We start from the raw sequence: 15282 nt of genomic DNA, 5'->3' as shown, positions 1-15282 counted from the left end.
TGATTATGTATGTAGGACCAAGAATTATGAATGTGGAGCACAGAATTCCTATTTTGTGAGGCCATCCTCAATTTCCAAGTCCCTTAGCATTATATAAAGTACTCAATCCCCATTTCTTAGTTATCATTAGAGAAATGGTGAGTGCAGAAATATGAATACCAGGGCAACAAAATGATTGGTTCTTGCCACAAGTTGAGATGAAGTACAAACTTCAAAGTGACATAATGACTAGGCCTTCATAGTTATAATTCATCTATATATAAGTATAGGATAGGCTAGGTGGCTTATAGTTTAATTTTGGAAACACCATAGTAGTACTAGATGCAAACTTTATCTCTTTCATCATGTTTGGCATTGGCTATCATTTTTGTTGCAGTAGCATGGTTGCGAAGTAATCACTGCTTTACTGATTTGGATTCCCTTCTTTCTTTTCAAGCTACTTATTTGAAATCGATCCATCCTGCATTGTGGGTCTCACAATTTTCTTTTGAGTATTGGAATGGACCTATTAATCATTTCCATTATTGGATTAATTATAAGATTTATCAACTGCATTATTTGAATGAAGGACAATAAATATACTAGTTGTCATATCTTTTTCAAAAAGGAAGTTGTAAGGGAGATTCATCGTTTTTTTTTTAAAATATACTTTTATATATGTGTGAATATATTTAAAATAGCCTTCAATGTGAATATATTTAAAATACACTTATATCTATACTTTAAAAATTACTATATTTTAATTTAAACTACAAATATCTTTTACATAAAATAATTTTATTTGAGTTAAGAACATTAATAGTATATTAAAAACTAATTTTTCATTCATCCGAGTCATACCGAATTCTATTTCTCTAAAGTCTTAAATTTAAGTCTGAGAAAAAAATGATTAAAAGATAAAATTTCATTAAAGTAATTAATCAAATTCTTTTGAAAAGATTAATTATTAGTCAAATTAATTGATATTTCACATCAATATCATGGTAAAAAAAAATCTTATCTGAAAAAAATTAAACTTATATTACTTAAATTGAATTTTTGTGTAGGGCTAGCTTTTTCGTGTATGGGAACAATATATAGCCCCTAGTCAAGATTATAGGATATGTCAGTTCTCATGCGTGTTAGTTCCTCCCTTCTAGGTTCACGTTTTAATCTCAAATTCATTGAATTGTTAGACTTGTTAGTTGTTACAAGTTATTATTTGTTTGCACGAATTTACCCAATTTTAAAGTTACTACAAGAATACGAAAATATAAATATGTCATAATGAGACACTTAAACTTTGTTAAAAAAATGAATTGCAATCAGTACTGAATATATGTTTCATCGTCTCGTAAACTGAGTGAAAATTTGTTTCGGTTTCACCTTAACGTTTCCTAAAGAAATGATTGTCATCAATTCATCATGATTCGTGACTATTTTTTCCTTCACTACTTGACTACTCGTCAAAGGAACATATTCAATTACTTGTTTGAATATGCATGTTTGATTTTTTTGTTTTGAATTTTTAAACTTATAGTTTAGATAATCAGTGATTAACCTTGTGTATGCTTGAAATTAAATAAATTAGTTTAGTAAATAATTTAATTAAAAACTGAAAAAAATAGTTTTTTAAAATAAATTAAATCAAACACACAGTTGTATTATGTTTTAAATGGACCACCTAAAAACAAAGCAGTATCAAACCCTAAAGAAAAAAGGCTGGCTTTTCTAATTGCCACACATAGCACAGGCGATTAATTTTTTTGTATAGAACAAAAAGAAAAAAGAACCAAAATCAATGAAATGTTACATCAAATTTGATAAGTATGGGAATAAAACAAAATCAAATAAAGAAAGACCATCAGATAATACAATCATAACATAACATAGCTATAACGGGCACACTCCATTTTCCACTTGAAATACTCACCCCGAAAGTCATATATAACTACATGGCAATCTTGGCTGTAATAATAATAACTATACTTGAAATGTTGGATTGCTCTTACTGATAATATTATGTTTGTGCTTAGAGAGCAAGACCTAATAACAGAGGCATCACTTTCAAGAAGGTAAACTCTTTTGGTAGTGGAAGAATGAAGATTCCACAGAATCACCACCTAACAATGACATTATAGGGATGAAGACTTGAACTTCGACATTGTGAATTGTAAATGTCATTAGTCACTGCTTGTTATCATCAGATTCGGACACTCGTAGACTGGTCTCCCCCCAAATTTAGAATGGAATTTATAGGTTATATTAGGTTCTTTTTTCTGCGTGTTCAATTCGGTAAAATTTAGCCGCCATATAAGGCTAAAATTGCTTGAAGTGACCATGGTGTATTTTAAAAAATGCAAACTGCATAAACATCTTGTTTTTCTTTTTTGGTCAGTACATGGTACATACCATTCATGTTTAAGATTATATTCCCTTGAAGAGAAAAAGAGTAAAAAAAAAGAAGAAGAAATGAATACTAAAATAAGATGAAATATATATTTTTACATTTTATTTTAATTTTAATTTTTAATTTTTTTCATTCTTTTTCCTTCTTTTTTCCACTCAACCCAATCGGTACTTAAGTTACACAACTTTGCTACCTAAGTTGCACAACCAACTAAATAAATTATTTCACGAGAAAAAATGCAACAAAACAAATTGCTCCAATTTCATTTCTTATAAAATTCTCCAATTTAATGCTCATCATAAATTCATAATAGTACTAGATTTTTACCCAGCATTGTTGGATCATTTGAAGGGAATAGTCACATGTGGATAGAAACTTGATGAAGCGAATATAATGCTTTTTTTTGTTTTTTATCCTGAATAGAATATGCATGCCTTAGGAGTTAAAAGAGATCTCCAAAACTTGTAGACCTTGAACCTATAGAATTCCTTTTAAAGTCAAGATTCTTGGTCCAGTCCTGTAACAAATTACGGATGTAACATGACTATGCAAAACGAACAATTGAAGCTGGTCATTTCTTTTTCTTCCCCGCAACGTGCTCTGTCCTTTATCCTTTAATTCCAGTGTTTGGTACGATCATTCCTGTCTACTACTACTACTACTCAAAAGGCTAAATGGTCCTTCCCTAGCCCCACAAGCCCATATATCATTATATGTTTATGGAATATGATTTTGCAAAAAATACTTAATAACATTCAACAAGATATCATATGGAGATTAATTAAGATTACGGTAATTTGCATAAAAATTAGTGGAAATATTTTTTGTATTGTTTTTTTTTTTTATCTTTTTTCTCTCTATAAACTTTTGAAAAACAGAAAATAAAATAAGGTGATTTTTGTAGTTAAAACTTAAAACTAAAAATACAAAATGAAATTATAAAATATTTTCTCAAATAAAATAACTTAAATTTTGTCACCTCCCACTTTTATTTATTCTCCAATACTGAGATATTTAAAGGGGAAAATAAGTGATTTATATTTTAAATTATAAAATTAAATTTTAAATAAATTTTATTTATTTTATTATTATTTATAAAAATAGGCTTAATGGTAAATTTTACCATCAAACTTTTATTATTTTACGAATTTTACTAAAGATTTATTTTTGTAAATTTTACCATCCAACTTTTATAATTTTGTGAATTTTATCAGTACTCAAGTTATTTTTCACAAATTTTATCATTCTACTTTCAATATTTTACAAATTTTAACATCCAAATTTTTTGTTTTTGTGTATTTTACCATTACATTGATAACAAAATGACGTTGTTTTATTTTATCTTTAATTTCTTTTGTGACATATTAGTGGTGGTAAAATTTGCAAAATTTTAAAACTTAAATGATAAAATTTATAAAATAATAAAAATTAAATGATAAAATTTGCAATTAAGGCTAAAAATATAACAATATATTATTCATATTTTCTCCCATACATTTATGAACCAGATGAGATGACATGTTTATTTTTTTCTCTTGAATCAAAGCAAAGAAGAAATGTATCATTCCCACTCATCCTTTTTTTTTCTTCCCCTCCTTTGAATCGAGGGATAGAAATGCCAAAACGGCCTTTAAGAAAAGGCCCATTGCTAGCCCAATCTGAAAAACCCCTACATTGCCACGATTTATATTAACTTAACTCTCAAGCTTCACCTTAATTTATATTTTGCTACACTCTCCACTGTAGTAGCACCAAGAAGAGGTTAAAGCGATGGCACCGTTTCGTTATCCACCTTGACTGAGCCCTAACTCCGTCTTGGCCCTCAATTTTACCCCTTTTTATTTTATTTTATTTTATTTCCTATTTTCCTTGTTATAGTTTAAGAACTAGACACAGACACTATTGTCAAGGAAATCCAACATAATTGGTTGAGATGATGTGTAAATTAATATAAATCTTATAATACTGATTCTCATGAATAAAAAAAAAAAGACATAAACACTATCAATGGTGAAACCCACCAAAGCGAAGAAGGTGTCGTACGATGCGAAGCTGTGCCAACTTCTGGAGGATTACACCTAAATTCTGGTGGTGGCTGCGAACAACATTGGATCAAACCAACTTCAGAACATTTGAAAGGGTCTACGTGGCAACTCGGTGGTGCTCATGAGAAAGAACACCATGATGAAGTGCATGCATGCTATAAGGATTCATTCCGAGAACACCGGCAACAAAGCATTCCTCAACCTTATTCCCCTTCTAGTGGTCAGTGCATGCATGCTTTAATATTGCTAGTGGCTTTTCATTGATTCTTCTATTGTTACACTAATGATTAATGCTTAATTACAACTTTGAACCATTCAAGCAATTGGATAATTGATATAATGTTGGTTGAATGAGGGTAATGTGGGGTTGGTTTTCATGAAAGGTGACTTGAAGGAGGTCGGGAAGACGTCGTTGATAACCGCTAAATATGAATCTTTACAAATATTTATTTAGCAGTTAATTTTGGTTTAAATGTTAGGAATTGATATTTTTCTTATTTACGATTTGCAGATATAAAAAGGAGGGATTAAAAGCGAAAAATATCCAAAATATGAATAAGGAAGATTTTTGACATCAGATCTGAGTCCACTCCAACAACTATTAAAAAAGGAGTTAAGCCAAGGAGAGAAGACACCACCCCGAGACTCAAAGCTCTCTCTGATGAATACATCTTAAACCTGAGTGACTATAATAAGGGAAATCTTTCTTTGTCTGTCCTTTTTCCATCCCTTCTTTTTCATCAATTTTTAAATCATTTTTCAAGTGTAAGGCTCCTTATGATTATGAGAGGCTAAATCCTTAGTTAGAGTCTGACAGACCCTAAAAAGCTAAAAGATACACTTCATTTATCAATGCAAGCAGATGTTTTCTTTCCTATTATCCTTTCTTATTTTAATTTAATGTATCATTCATCCTTTCATCATTTTTAGTGATTAGGTGCTCGATAGAGGATAATCCTTACTAGAAATACAAGGAAGGTCTTACATGCATCAATTTTAGGGATTAGTCGCTCGACAGAGGTTAATTTCTAATAGAACTAAAGGGAATGAGTATTTTAATAAAATCATTGCTAGACATAGAGTGTTTGCATTATGCACATGCATCAAAACAAATATCTAGACTTAGAACTTTATACATTTTATATGTTGAGCCTTTGTAAAGACATTTGAGAGATAGATAGATAGACTTGTCGTCGAGAGACATCAAGGGCAAATAATCTAAAAATTTAGTAAATTGACAGAGAAAAATCTAAAATAATACATCTTGGGAAATAAGGCAGACTAGGTCCCAACATTATCAAATTCTGAATTTATCTTTCTTTATCTTCATCTTAGTCTTTTATTTTTCTTATCTTATCTTTTTTATCTTCTATTTTTTATATTTATCATCTTTTAATTTAAATATTTTATCTTTTCTATCTTCTATTTTTTATCTTTAAATATTTTTTTAAAAATCTTTATCTTATCTCCTCTCTTTTTTTATCTATTATTTTATTTCCTTATCTCTTGCTTGTAAATTGGGTTTGCATCAATCTAAGTACAAACAAAGTCTCTATGAATTTGACACTTGGACTTCTGAATACTTTATTACTTGTCACACAAATTTGGTGCATTTGACGACAAGTTAACAGTTGCCAAATACAAGGTAGACTCATTATTGTTCTTGTGATTTTTTGAACTAGTTTAAAAAATGAGTGCAATATTTTATAAAATCAATTTGGTTAACCGAATTGTTTTTACACTCAACTGATTTTTATTTAAATATTTTTTATTTGAAAAAATAGTTGAAGAACTAGTTCAAAAGTGAATTCGAAACTGATTCGTCTCTTAGAATCAGTTTAAAATTAATTAAAAACTAGTTCAGTTTAGAATCAATTTTTTAAAACTAGTTTGATCTTAAACCAATTTCTAAATTAGTTTAACTATTTGAATATAAAACTGAACTAATTATAAAAATTTAAAATTAATTCGGTTTGATTTTTTTACCAAATTAATTTTTGCACATGTCTGGTGTTATTCTTGCATTATGATGAGGTTGCTACTTGCTAGGATTTGTTTACTGGCCTTTTTAGTTATGGTACTTTTGTTTAATTTAATGTGACTCGTCATTGGCATGCAGCCAGCATTATATAAATATTGTGTAGCAAAACACAATGGAAGACTGATTATGGTTTATGGATATCTTTCGAAGACATATGCTTTGATTTAACTGTGCCCTTGAGCTTAATTGTGTGATTGCCACCTGTGAATTCTTTTGTTGCTTCATTTATCCAGTTACTTGTTACCCGGCATATAGATTATTACTTGATTACACACTTAAGTTGCAAATTGCAATATTTTTCTTGTGATGTTGATTTTTATATGTTATTGTATATAATCTTAGTATAAAGAAGCTCGGATACTCTATGGCATTAAATTTGACATCTTGAGAGAAAAAAGAGAGACAAATGTATATATAATAGGAAGAAAAAGATATATACAAAATAAGGATGTGACGTAGGTATTTACAATATATGGATATTCATATATTATTACTCAAAATTTGTGTTAATTTTTTCCATTAAAAATTAATTTAATTGTCATTTTGGCTTTTCTCAATTTTACAAATTTTGTCGCTTCATTTTTTTTCTGTGAATTTGATCCTCTATTGTCTTAATTAATTATCCAATATGCAATTTGGTTTATATATCTATTAATTTAACATCCAACTTTTATCCAAAATTTTGAAGGGGAATTAAATTGTAGTCGGCACGGATGACAATACTCTAATGTTACATCAATATTTTTGTTAAATATAGGGTGTTAAGTTGATAAATGGACCAAGAATGTATAAATTAAAATAGTAGGAATCAAATTTTTAAAAAATGGCAATGAATTCATGAAACTGAGAAAATTCGGGGACAAGTGTATCTAAGCTAAAAACAACTAGTACTATATTTTGTTGAAGATTGGTGCATGTTTATGTTGCTTGAAAAAATTAGCTTTAATTAAGCTGCTAGGTTATTATATACTCGCTTTTGAATCTTGTTCTTGAGGGCGAGTCCTGGTGCAGCGATAAAGTTGTGGACAATGGGGTACGAAGTTTTTTTTTTTTTTTTAATCTTGTTCTTGAAATGTTTTATACAGGTGGGAGCTCCCGCTCGTGTAGGTTTGGTTGCAGCTATTGATGTTGTTGTTCCCCCAGGCAACACAGGGCTGGATTCCTCGCAGACCTCTTTCTTTCAGGTTAATTTCTGCAATCATGTTCTTGGAATTAAGAACTTAATTGAATTTACCTGTTGATAAGTCCACATTTAATATACACACACAGTAATTTCAGGTGTTTAACATCCCTACCAAGATTAATAAGGGTACTGTGCAAATCATCACCCATGCAGAACTTATTAAGAAGGGAGACAAGGTTGGCTCCTCTGAAGCTGCATTGCTTTTCAAGCTTGGGATAAGGCCCTTCTGTTATGGCCTTGTTGTTGTTTCTGTTTATGACAATGGTTCAGTTTTTATCCCCAAGGTTCTTGATCTCACTGAAGATGACCAACGAAGTTTACTGTTGGTGTCTCCATGGTGACTTCACTTTCGTTGGCTTGGCCATCTCATACCCAACAATTGCAGCTTCACCACACATGTTTGTCAATGCTTATAAGAACGTCCAAGCTGTTGCAGTGCAACAGCATATTCATTCCCCCAGGCAGACAAAGTTAAGGAGTACTTGAAGATATTATATCTAATAGTTACTATCATATGCTTTGTGGCACTCGAAAATTTTGTTATTATTTTCATCTTTATTAGTAACCAGTGACATTTTTATTGTAGGATCCTAGTAAATTTGCTGTAGCTGCTGTTGCCGCACCTGCTAGGCTGCTACTGATTCTGGCACTGCTCCAGAAGCTGCCACCAAGGAGGAGGAAAAGAAGGAAGAACCCGCAGAAGAATCTAATGACCACATGGGCTTCAGTTTGGATTTTATGGATTCTAGTTTAAGTGTTTAACTTGATGTCTGGTTTGGTAAACAAGATATTTTCTTATTTTGGTGGTATTTTAATATTTTTTAGTTTGATAATTTTCATTCCTATTATTCTTATTTTGATTAATCTTTATTATAAGTAATTCTCACTTTTTGCGAAGAGGAGTGCTAGCCCAATTTAATACTTTTGACTGTTGAAATTCAGAAAGCGAGGCTCGCGTAACTAAAGAGTGTCTTTGAAGTATTTTTCATTTGGTTAATACTTAATATGGATATGCTTGAAGGTTATAATTTATTTGAGTTGCAGAATTTTGTTTCTGCTCGATCCATAAAAATAATTAATACCCATCCTAATCGATGGCATCTGAATTCTTCTAATCAAATGGGCCATGCCCAAAAGTATCAAGTATGCGCACTTCTCATCCGTTGCTATTCTGTTACTAACTCAAGAATATTTTTTTTTGCCAACTACTTCCCACCTTTAAACCAACGCCTTGTTATCAACATCCTTAACTTGGTTTTTTTTTTTTTTTTTATCCTAAATATGGTATCATGAAACTTACAACATTCACACACGGATTAACCAACCTTGCTGATTTAGTGGATCTTAGGGATACTTAAATTATGGCTTATTAACAAGATTGTTTAAAATAACAAGACTAGTGCCTTTAATATTTATAAGTTCTATAGACTAATAGATAAACAAACACCAAGCTTTAGTGGCTCTGAAAACAGTCAAACTATTGCAATGAATTGCCCTTTGCTAAGATTTGGAAGAAAAAAAAGTGTAATTTTATGATTGTATAAACCAAAATGAAAATTCAAAACTATATTCGTGTTTAAGCTTTATTGCTTTCCACGTACTTCATTTTATTTGCCAAGTTCTACCTAAATTAAATATATATATATATATATATATATATATATATATATATATCTTAAATTAAGTACCGATATTTATAATTTTTTTCAGATTTTATTTATTTTCTTTAAAATTCAAATTAGGTAGGATTTTTTTTTCTTATAAAGTGTAAGATTAAGACAGAGAAATATTAAGTACTTGAATATATCAAACTAAAAAGTATTTTTTTTTTATACGTTTCAAAGTCGTGATGATCGCGTCATTATATTACGACTAGGACATACTCACATACAGGAGTGACAAAGTTCTGAAATATAATAAAGAAAATAATGAGAATGATCACAATTCACAAAGTTGAGTAGCTGTTAATAATTGATAAATATTTTGTACTAAGGCGTTTTTTATTTATAACATTTTTTTATTGCCAGTGTGAATTACATGATAAATTTAAAAAGTTTATGAACAATATTAAGAGTTTTGAATTACATTATCAGGAGCAGTTTGATGGTCTCAAAGAAACAAGTAATGATGGTTACTCTTTCTACTACAGAAATACTAGAGTTTATTGTTGCAGCTTCATGTGCATGTCAAGTGGATGGTAGTTAAGAATAATTTCGAGAAGTTTAAATTTGAGGCAAAATTGTCCAACAGTGGCCGATTGTGATAATGTCTCTACCATTAAGCCGTCAAAGATGTAGTAGTGGAGCTAGCTGTTGCAATTTGCAAAAGTGCTAATTAACAACTGCAGTTAGGGACAAATTTTGTTTTTCTGTTTGTGATTTAGTCAAATGTACCACGATTCTAGGAGCAGTATAATCGTTGGGCTGTTATTTTTATTTTCTGTTAATAAGAATTCCGCGTGGATTCACGTTCACTAGTGCATGCAGTTATAATCAATGTGTGTTCCCAAAACATTTCTATAGTTCAGTTCTAAAATTATCTTCTTCATCGTCTTTGCTATACTCTCCACCGGTTAAAGAGACGGCGCCGTTTAGCTGTCCACCTTGACTGAGCCCTAACGAGATAAACTTTGTCTTGGCCCTCATAATGGCAAGGAAACTGACGAAAGCGCAGAAGAAGATAGCATACGATGCGAAGCTGTGCAAGCTTCTGGACAATTACACCCAAATTCTTGTGGTGGCTGCGGACAACGTCGGATCCAACCAGCTTCAGAACATTCGACACGGTCTACGTGGCGACTCGGTGATTCTCATGGGAAAGAACACCATGATGAAGCGCAGTATTAAGATCCACGCCCAGAACACCGGCGACACCACCATCCTCAACCTTATTCCCCTTCTAGTCGTCAGTACTGTATCCATGCACGCTTGCTTTAACATTCCTTAATTCATGTTTTTTTTTATCACAAATATTAATTAGTTGTTAATTTTGTTAGTATAGGAATTCAAACCTTTACTTCCAAGCCAACATTTTATCTCCTTATTGATTAATTACTACCACTTTCAACTATTTATTGATGTATATATTTTTCTTTGAATCAGGGTAACGTGGGGTTGATTTTCACCAAAGGTGACGTCAAGGAGGTTAAGGAAGTGGTTTCCAAGTACAAGGTAGGTACACTTATTTTTCGTTGCACTTGATGGGGTTTCTAGGTTTTGCATGTTTACCGTTTTTGGTTTTGTTTTGGTGCTTCTATTTAATTAATTTAATGTGATGTGTCAATTTAATGTTTATGGATATGTATATCTTTCCAAAGCATATGGTTCGATCAGTTCCCTTGAACTTTTGGAATTACTAGCTTTTGAAAAATCGTGCATTGCCACCCGTGAATTCTCTTCTTCTTCTTGCCTTGCCTTGCCTCGGTTATGACGTGCTTGTGCTTCATTTATCATCTGAAGTCGTTGTAGACGGTTACACATTTCTATTGCAATACTTTGCTTGTGATTGAATTTGATATTGCTATGGTATATAATCCTATGTGTTGATCTTTTATCGAAATAAAATTAGATTTAATTGCGCTTTTAGTTTCTTTATTTTCTCAATTTCACATATTTTGTGTTCCTCCATTTTTTATTTATTTTAATTCTTGTTATTGAAATGTTTTATACAGGTGGCAGCTCCTGCTCGTGTAGGTTTAGTTGCACCTATTGATGTTATTGTTCCCCCAGGCAACACAGGGCTGGATCCCTCTCAGACCTCTTTCTTTCAGGTTAATTTCTGCAATCTTGTTCTTGGGATTAAGAACTTAAATGAACTTACCTGTTGATACTAGTATATATGGTGGATTGGTGGTGTTCACATTTTAATTAATATACACATTAATTTTAGGTGCTTAACATCCCTACCAAGATTAATAAGGGTACTGTGGAAATTGTCACCCCTGTAGAACTCATTATGAAGGGAGACAAGGTTGGCTCTTCCGAAGCCGTATTGCTTTCCAAGCTTGCGATAAGGCCTTTCTCATATGGGCTTGCTGTTGTTTCTGTTTATGACAATGGTTCAGTTTTTAGCCCCGAGGTTCTTGATCTCACTGAAGATGACCTCGTTGTCAAGTTTGCAGAGGGTGTCTGTATGGTGTCTTCACTTTCATTGGCTATCTCGTACCCATCCATTGCAGCTGCTCCACACATGTTTGTCAATTCCTATAAGAACATCCTGGCTGTTGCAGTGGCAACAGAATATTCGTTCCCCGAGGCAGACAAGGTTAAGGAGTACTTGAAGGTATTGTCTCTAATGGGCATTGAACATTGATAGTATTTAGATTAGTATTAATCAAATTGATTTTCTAAATTTAATTTTAAAGTAATATGATTTATGTTTATTTTTTTTATCTTAAATACAAGAAAAAAAAATCCTGATCTTAAATATAAGAAAATTTTAATATTTTATTTTATTTAATATTATTATTTCAATATTTTATATTTAATTGATATGTTAGTTTTAATGATTCTTTTTTATCTTTGATATCAAGTTTCAATAAAAGATAAGTTAGAAAAAATATTTTTAATTAAAATTGATGTAATTAAATGTAATTAATTAATTTTTATAATTAATGTGTAATGTTTTTTTTATTATATTTAAGATTAGAGAGAGTAAATATTTATGAAAGTAAAATAGTAATATAATGGTATAAAAAAATTATCAAATGTGAAAGTTATTTAAAATTATTTTAGACAAATCCTAACCAGGACAATATCCTTGGAGCATTAGTTAAGGAATTAAGAAGAATTCTTTTATTTGAATATATAAAATTGTTTTCATAATTTTTTTTAATCTTCATAATAAATATTTTTTTCTTTAAATTTTGTAATCAATGCTTCAAGAGCACTGATTAGTAGAACTCTTGCTTTAATTAACACAAAATTATTTTTGGACACAATCAATTTTTTAACATAAAATTAAACATGTGAAAATCATCCGCTAAAATCACGTTGATCGGTGTTTTAGTGTAATACTGGAGAATCTAACATGAAACCAAAATATGCAATGAGTTATTAAAAAAAATCAAATTTCATTTTTCTTAGTAACCATTGATGTGTTGATTGCAGGATCCTAGTAAATTTGCTGTAGCGGTTGTTGCCGCACCTGCTACTAAATCTGGCGCTGCTCCAGCGGCTGCATCCAAGGTGGAGGAAAAGAAGGAAGAAGCAGATGAATCTGATGACGACATGGGCTTCAGTTTGTTTGATTAAGTTGTCTATGGTAATTGAGTCTAGTTTAGCATGCTGCCTGGTTTGGTAAAATACTAGAGATCTTTTCTTGTTTAGGTGTAATTTTTTATGCTGTTCATTATTCCTAATGTTTTCTATAAATTCCTATTTTAATTACTCTTTTATTATAAATAATTGTGGCTTTTGGTGAAGAGTGCTATAGCACACATTACTACTAATTTTGACTGTTGAAATTTGTTAAAATTCATAAAGTGAGGCTCACATAACTAAAGATTGTGTTGCAAGTTAATTGGGAATAAATTTCTATGTTTATAATAAAAGTCATCGTATAATTAATTTTAGTTTTAATAATAAAGTATTATTTTATTATTATTATTGTCATTATGTGATTAAATAATTTATTTAATAATGTGTTTGATTAAAAATAAATATTTATTATTATAATAAATATTATAATAATGAGAAATATTTTTTTTAATTTTAAATTAAATTATTCTTGATCATAGAATTATTGTAAATATGACATTAATAATTCAGATAGATTAATATATATATATATATATATATATATATATGATAGTATTTATTAGATAAATATTAATAGATTTCATTTATTAATTTTATTGAACTGATAGAATTAATGATTAATTACGATATTGCATACAAATGAGTATTTTAATTTTAATATTATTTTAATATTTGATGATCAATTAAATTAGATAATATGATTAAATGATTGATTAATTTCTTAAATGGAATATTATTATATTTTTTGTTAGCATTAAAAGTATAAATAATTTGAAATATTTGATAAGAGAAAAAAAACAAACAAAAAAATTTCATGTTTAGAATAAAGAGATATTGATACACGTGAGATTTTCACATTATTAAAGAAAATTTTTCATGCTTAAATATAATTTAGATGCAAAATAAATCTTTTTTTATTCCGTTACATGTGTTTTGAACATTTTTTCCTTCGACAAGTTTTTTCATTTGGTTATAATATGCATGATTGATGGTCAATTTATTTGAGTTGCGATGTTTTGTTTCCACTTTCCTTAAAAATGAAAAAAGTCATCCAAAGCGATGGCATCTGATCATGAATTCTTCAAGTATGCGATTTTTAGTTCCTTTCTCAGGTCATCAAGGATGGTATGGGTTTATCTCATAGACACGTTTAACTAACCAAATGGAAACTGACCCACATTGAGACCCAATAATTAAATAGGCCATGCCCAAAAAATCAAGGATGAACACGTTTAAACTCAAGTATAAGTGTTGTTGAACTATCTTTCATATTTCGGTGCTATTTTTATTTGATGGGAGATTTTAATATATCTCATTATCACACCTCTTCTCACGTTCATCAAGATTACCTCAAAGTATGACAAATATAAGGATCCTTCCACATACACTTTACAGATTTAGTAAACCTTAATTAACTAGATTAAATATTGTTAAAAAAAATCAACTTACCTTTATTTATAGATAATAATTTAAAACAAACACATAGCTGCACTAGTTGTGAAAACTGTCAAACGAGGGCATTGCATTAGGCGGGTATCACTGAATTGCCATTTGCCAAGGCTTGGCAGGAAAACAAAATGTATACCGGCCAGAGGTAAGAAATTGTGTAATTTGATGATTGTATAAAATAACGACAATTCAAAACAATATCCGTGCTTAAGCTTTCTTGATTTTCACTTTATTTATCAAGTTCTACTTAAATTTAAATAATTAAACAGCATAAATTAGGGCCAATTGTAGAGTGTTCCACCTATAAAAGTGGTCCATTTTAAATCACAGTTATAAACCGTCCGATTGATCCGTGGTGTATATTTTACCATAGACCCTCTCCATTATAACATTCCTCTTTCTCTTCCAATTCCTTACCCTACAACCTATAAGATTCACTTTTCGTTATGGCTTCAAAATAAAAGTTCATCTGGAGGTAGAGAAAAAACTGATTGTGAAAGGAAAAATGAGAAAAAAAAAATGATGAAACCACATGAAGTAGAAAAAGATATTGGTGGAAGCTAGATTGAAGTTTATGAAATGCCGTCGATTCCCGGTGGCGGCCGGCCTACGGTGTTGACTACAGTGGTTGTTAGGAAGTTAGGAAAAGATTTGTAGAAGCTATTATCTAATGTAGAAAATGAAAATTTGATCTATCAAATGAAATTAATTTAATAATTTAAGATTACTGTCCATTTTAAACTATTTTTAAAATACTAATCCACCAAAGTAATGCCCATAAATTAGATTAAATATTATCAAAATAAATTATATATATAGTTTCTAACTACACCTCGCAATCGTGTGTCACTATATCACGACTAGATGGACATACTACAAGATAAATTGCTAGTTCCCAGTATAAATTACATGATAAA

General features: G+C 30.2%; 1 protein-coding gene and 1 pseudogene across 1 annotated transcript; both read left to right on the top strand.

Moving 5' to 3' along the window:
- Nucleotides 1–4396: 4396 nt before the first annotated feature.
- On the top strand, nt 4397–8420 carry LOC100801310 (60S acidic ribosomal protein P0-like; annotated as a pseudogene).
- A 1884-nt stretch (nt 8421–10304) lies between these two features.
- On the top strand, nt 10305–12910 carry LOC100791968 (60S acidic ribosomal protein P0). Its single transcript, XM_003538406.5, has 5 exons — nt 10305–10562; nt 10760–10828; nt 11329–11427; nt 11547–11939; nt 12767–12910. Exons 1-5 carry the CDS (start codon nt 10305–10307, stop codon nt 12908–12910), a joined length of 963 nt encoding a protein of 320 aa, XP_003538454.1.
- The last annotated feature ends 2372 nt before the right edge of the window (nt 12911–15282 follow it).

This window comes from Glycine max, chromosome 11, assembly GCF_000004515.6.
Source record: "Glycine max cultivar Williams 82 chromosome 11, Glycine_max_v4.0, whole genome shotgun sequence".
Classification (NCBI taxonomy): Eukaryota; Viridiplantae; Streptophyta; class Magnoliopsida; order Fabales; family Fabaceae; genus Glycine; species Glycine max.
This window is presented reverse-complemented; position numbering and strand designations above follow the sequence as displayed.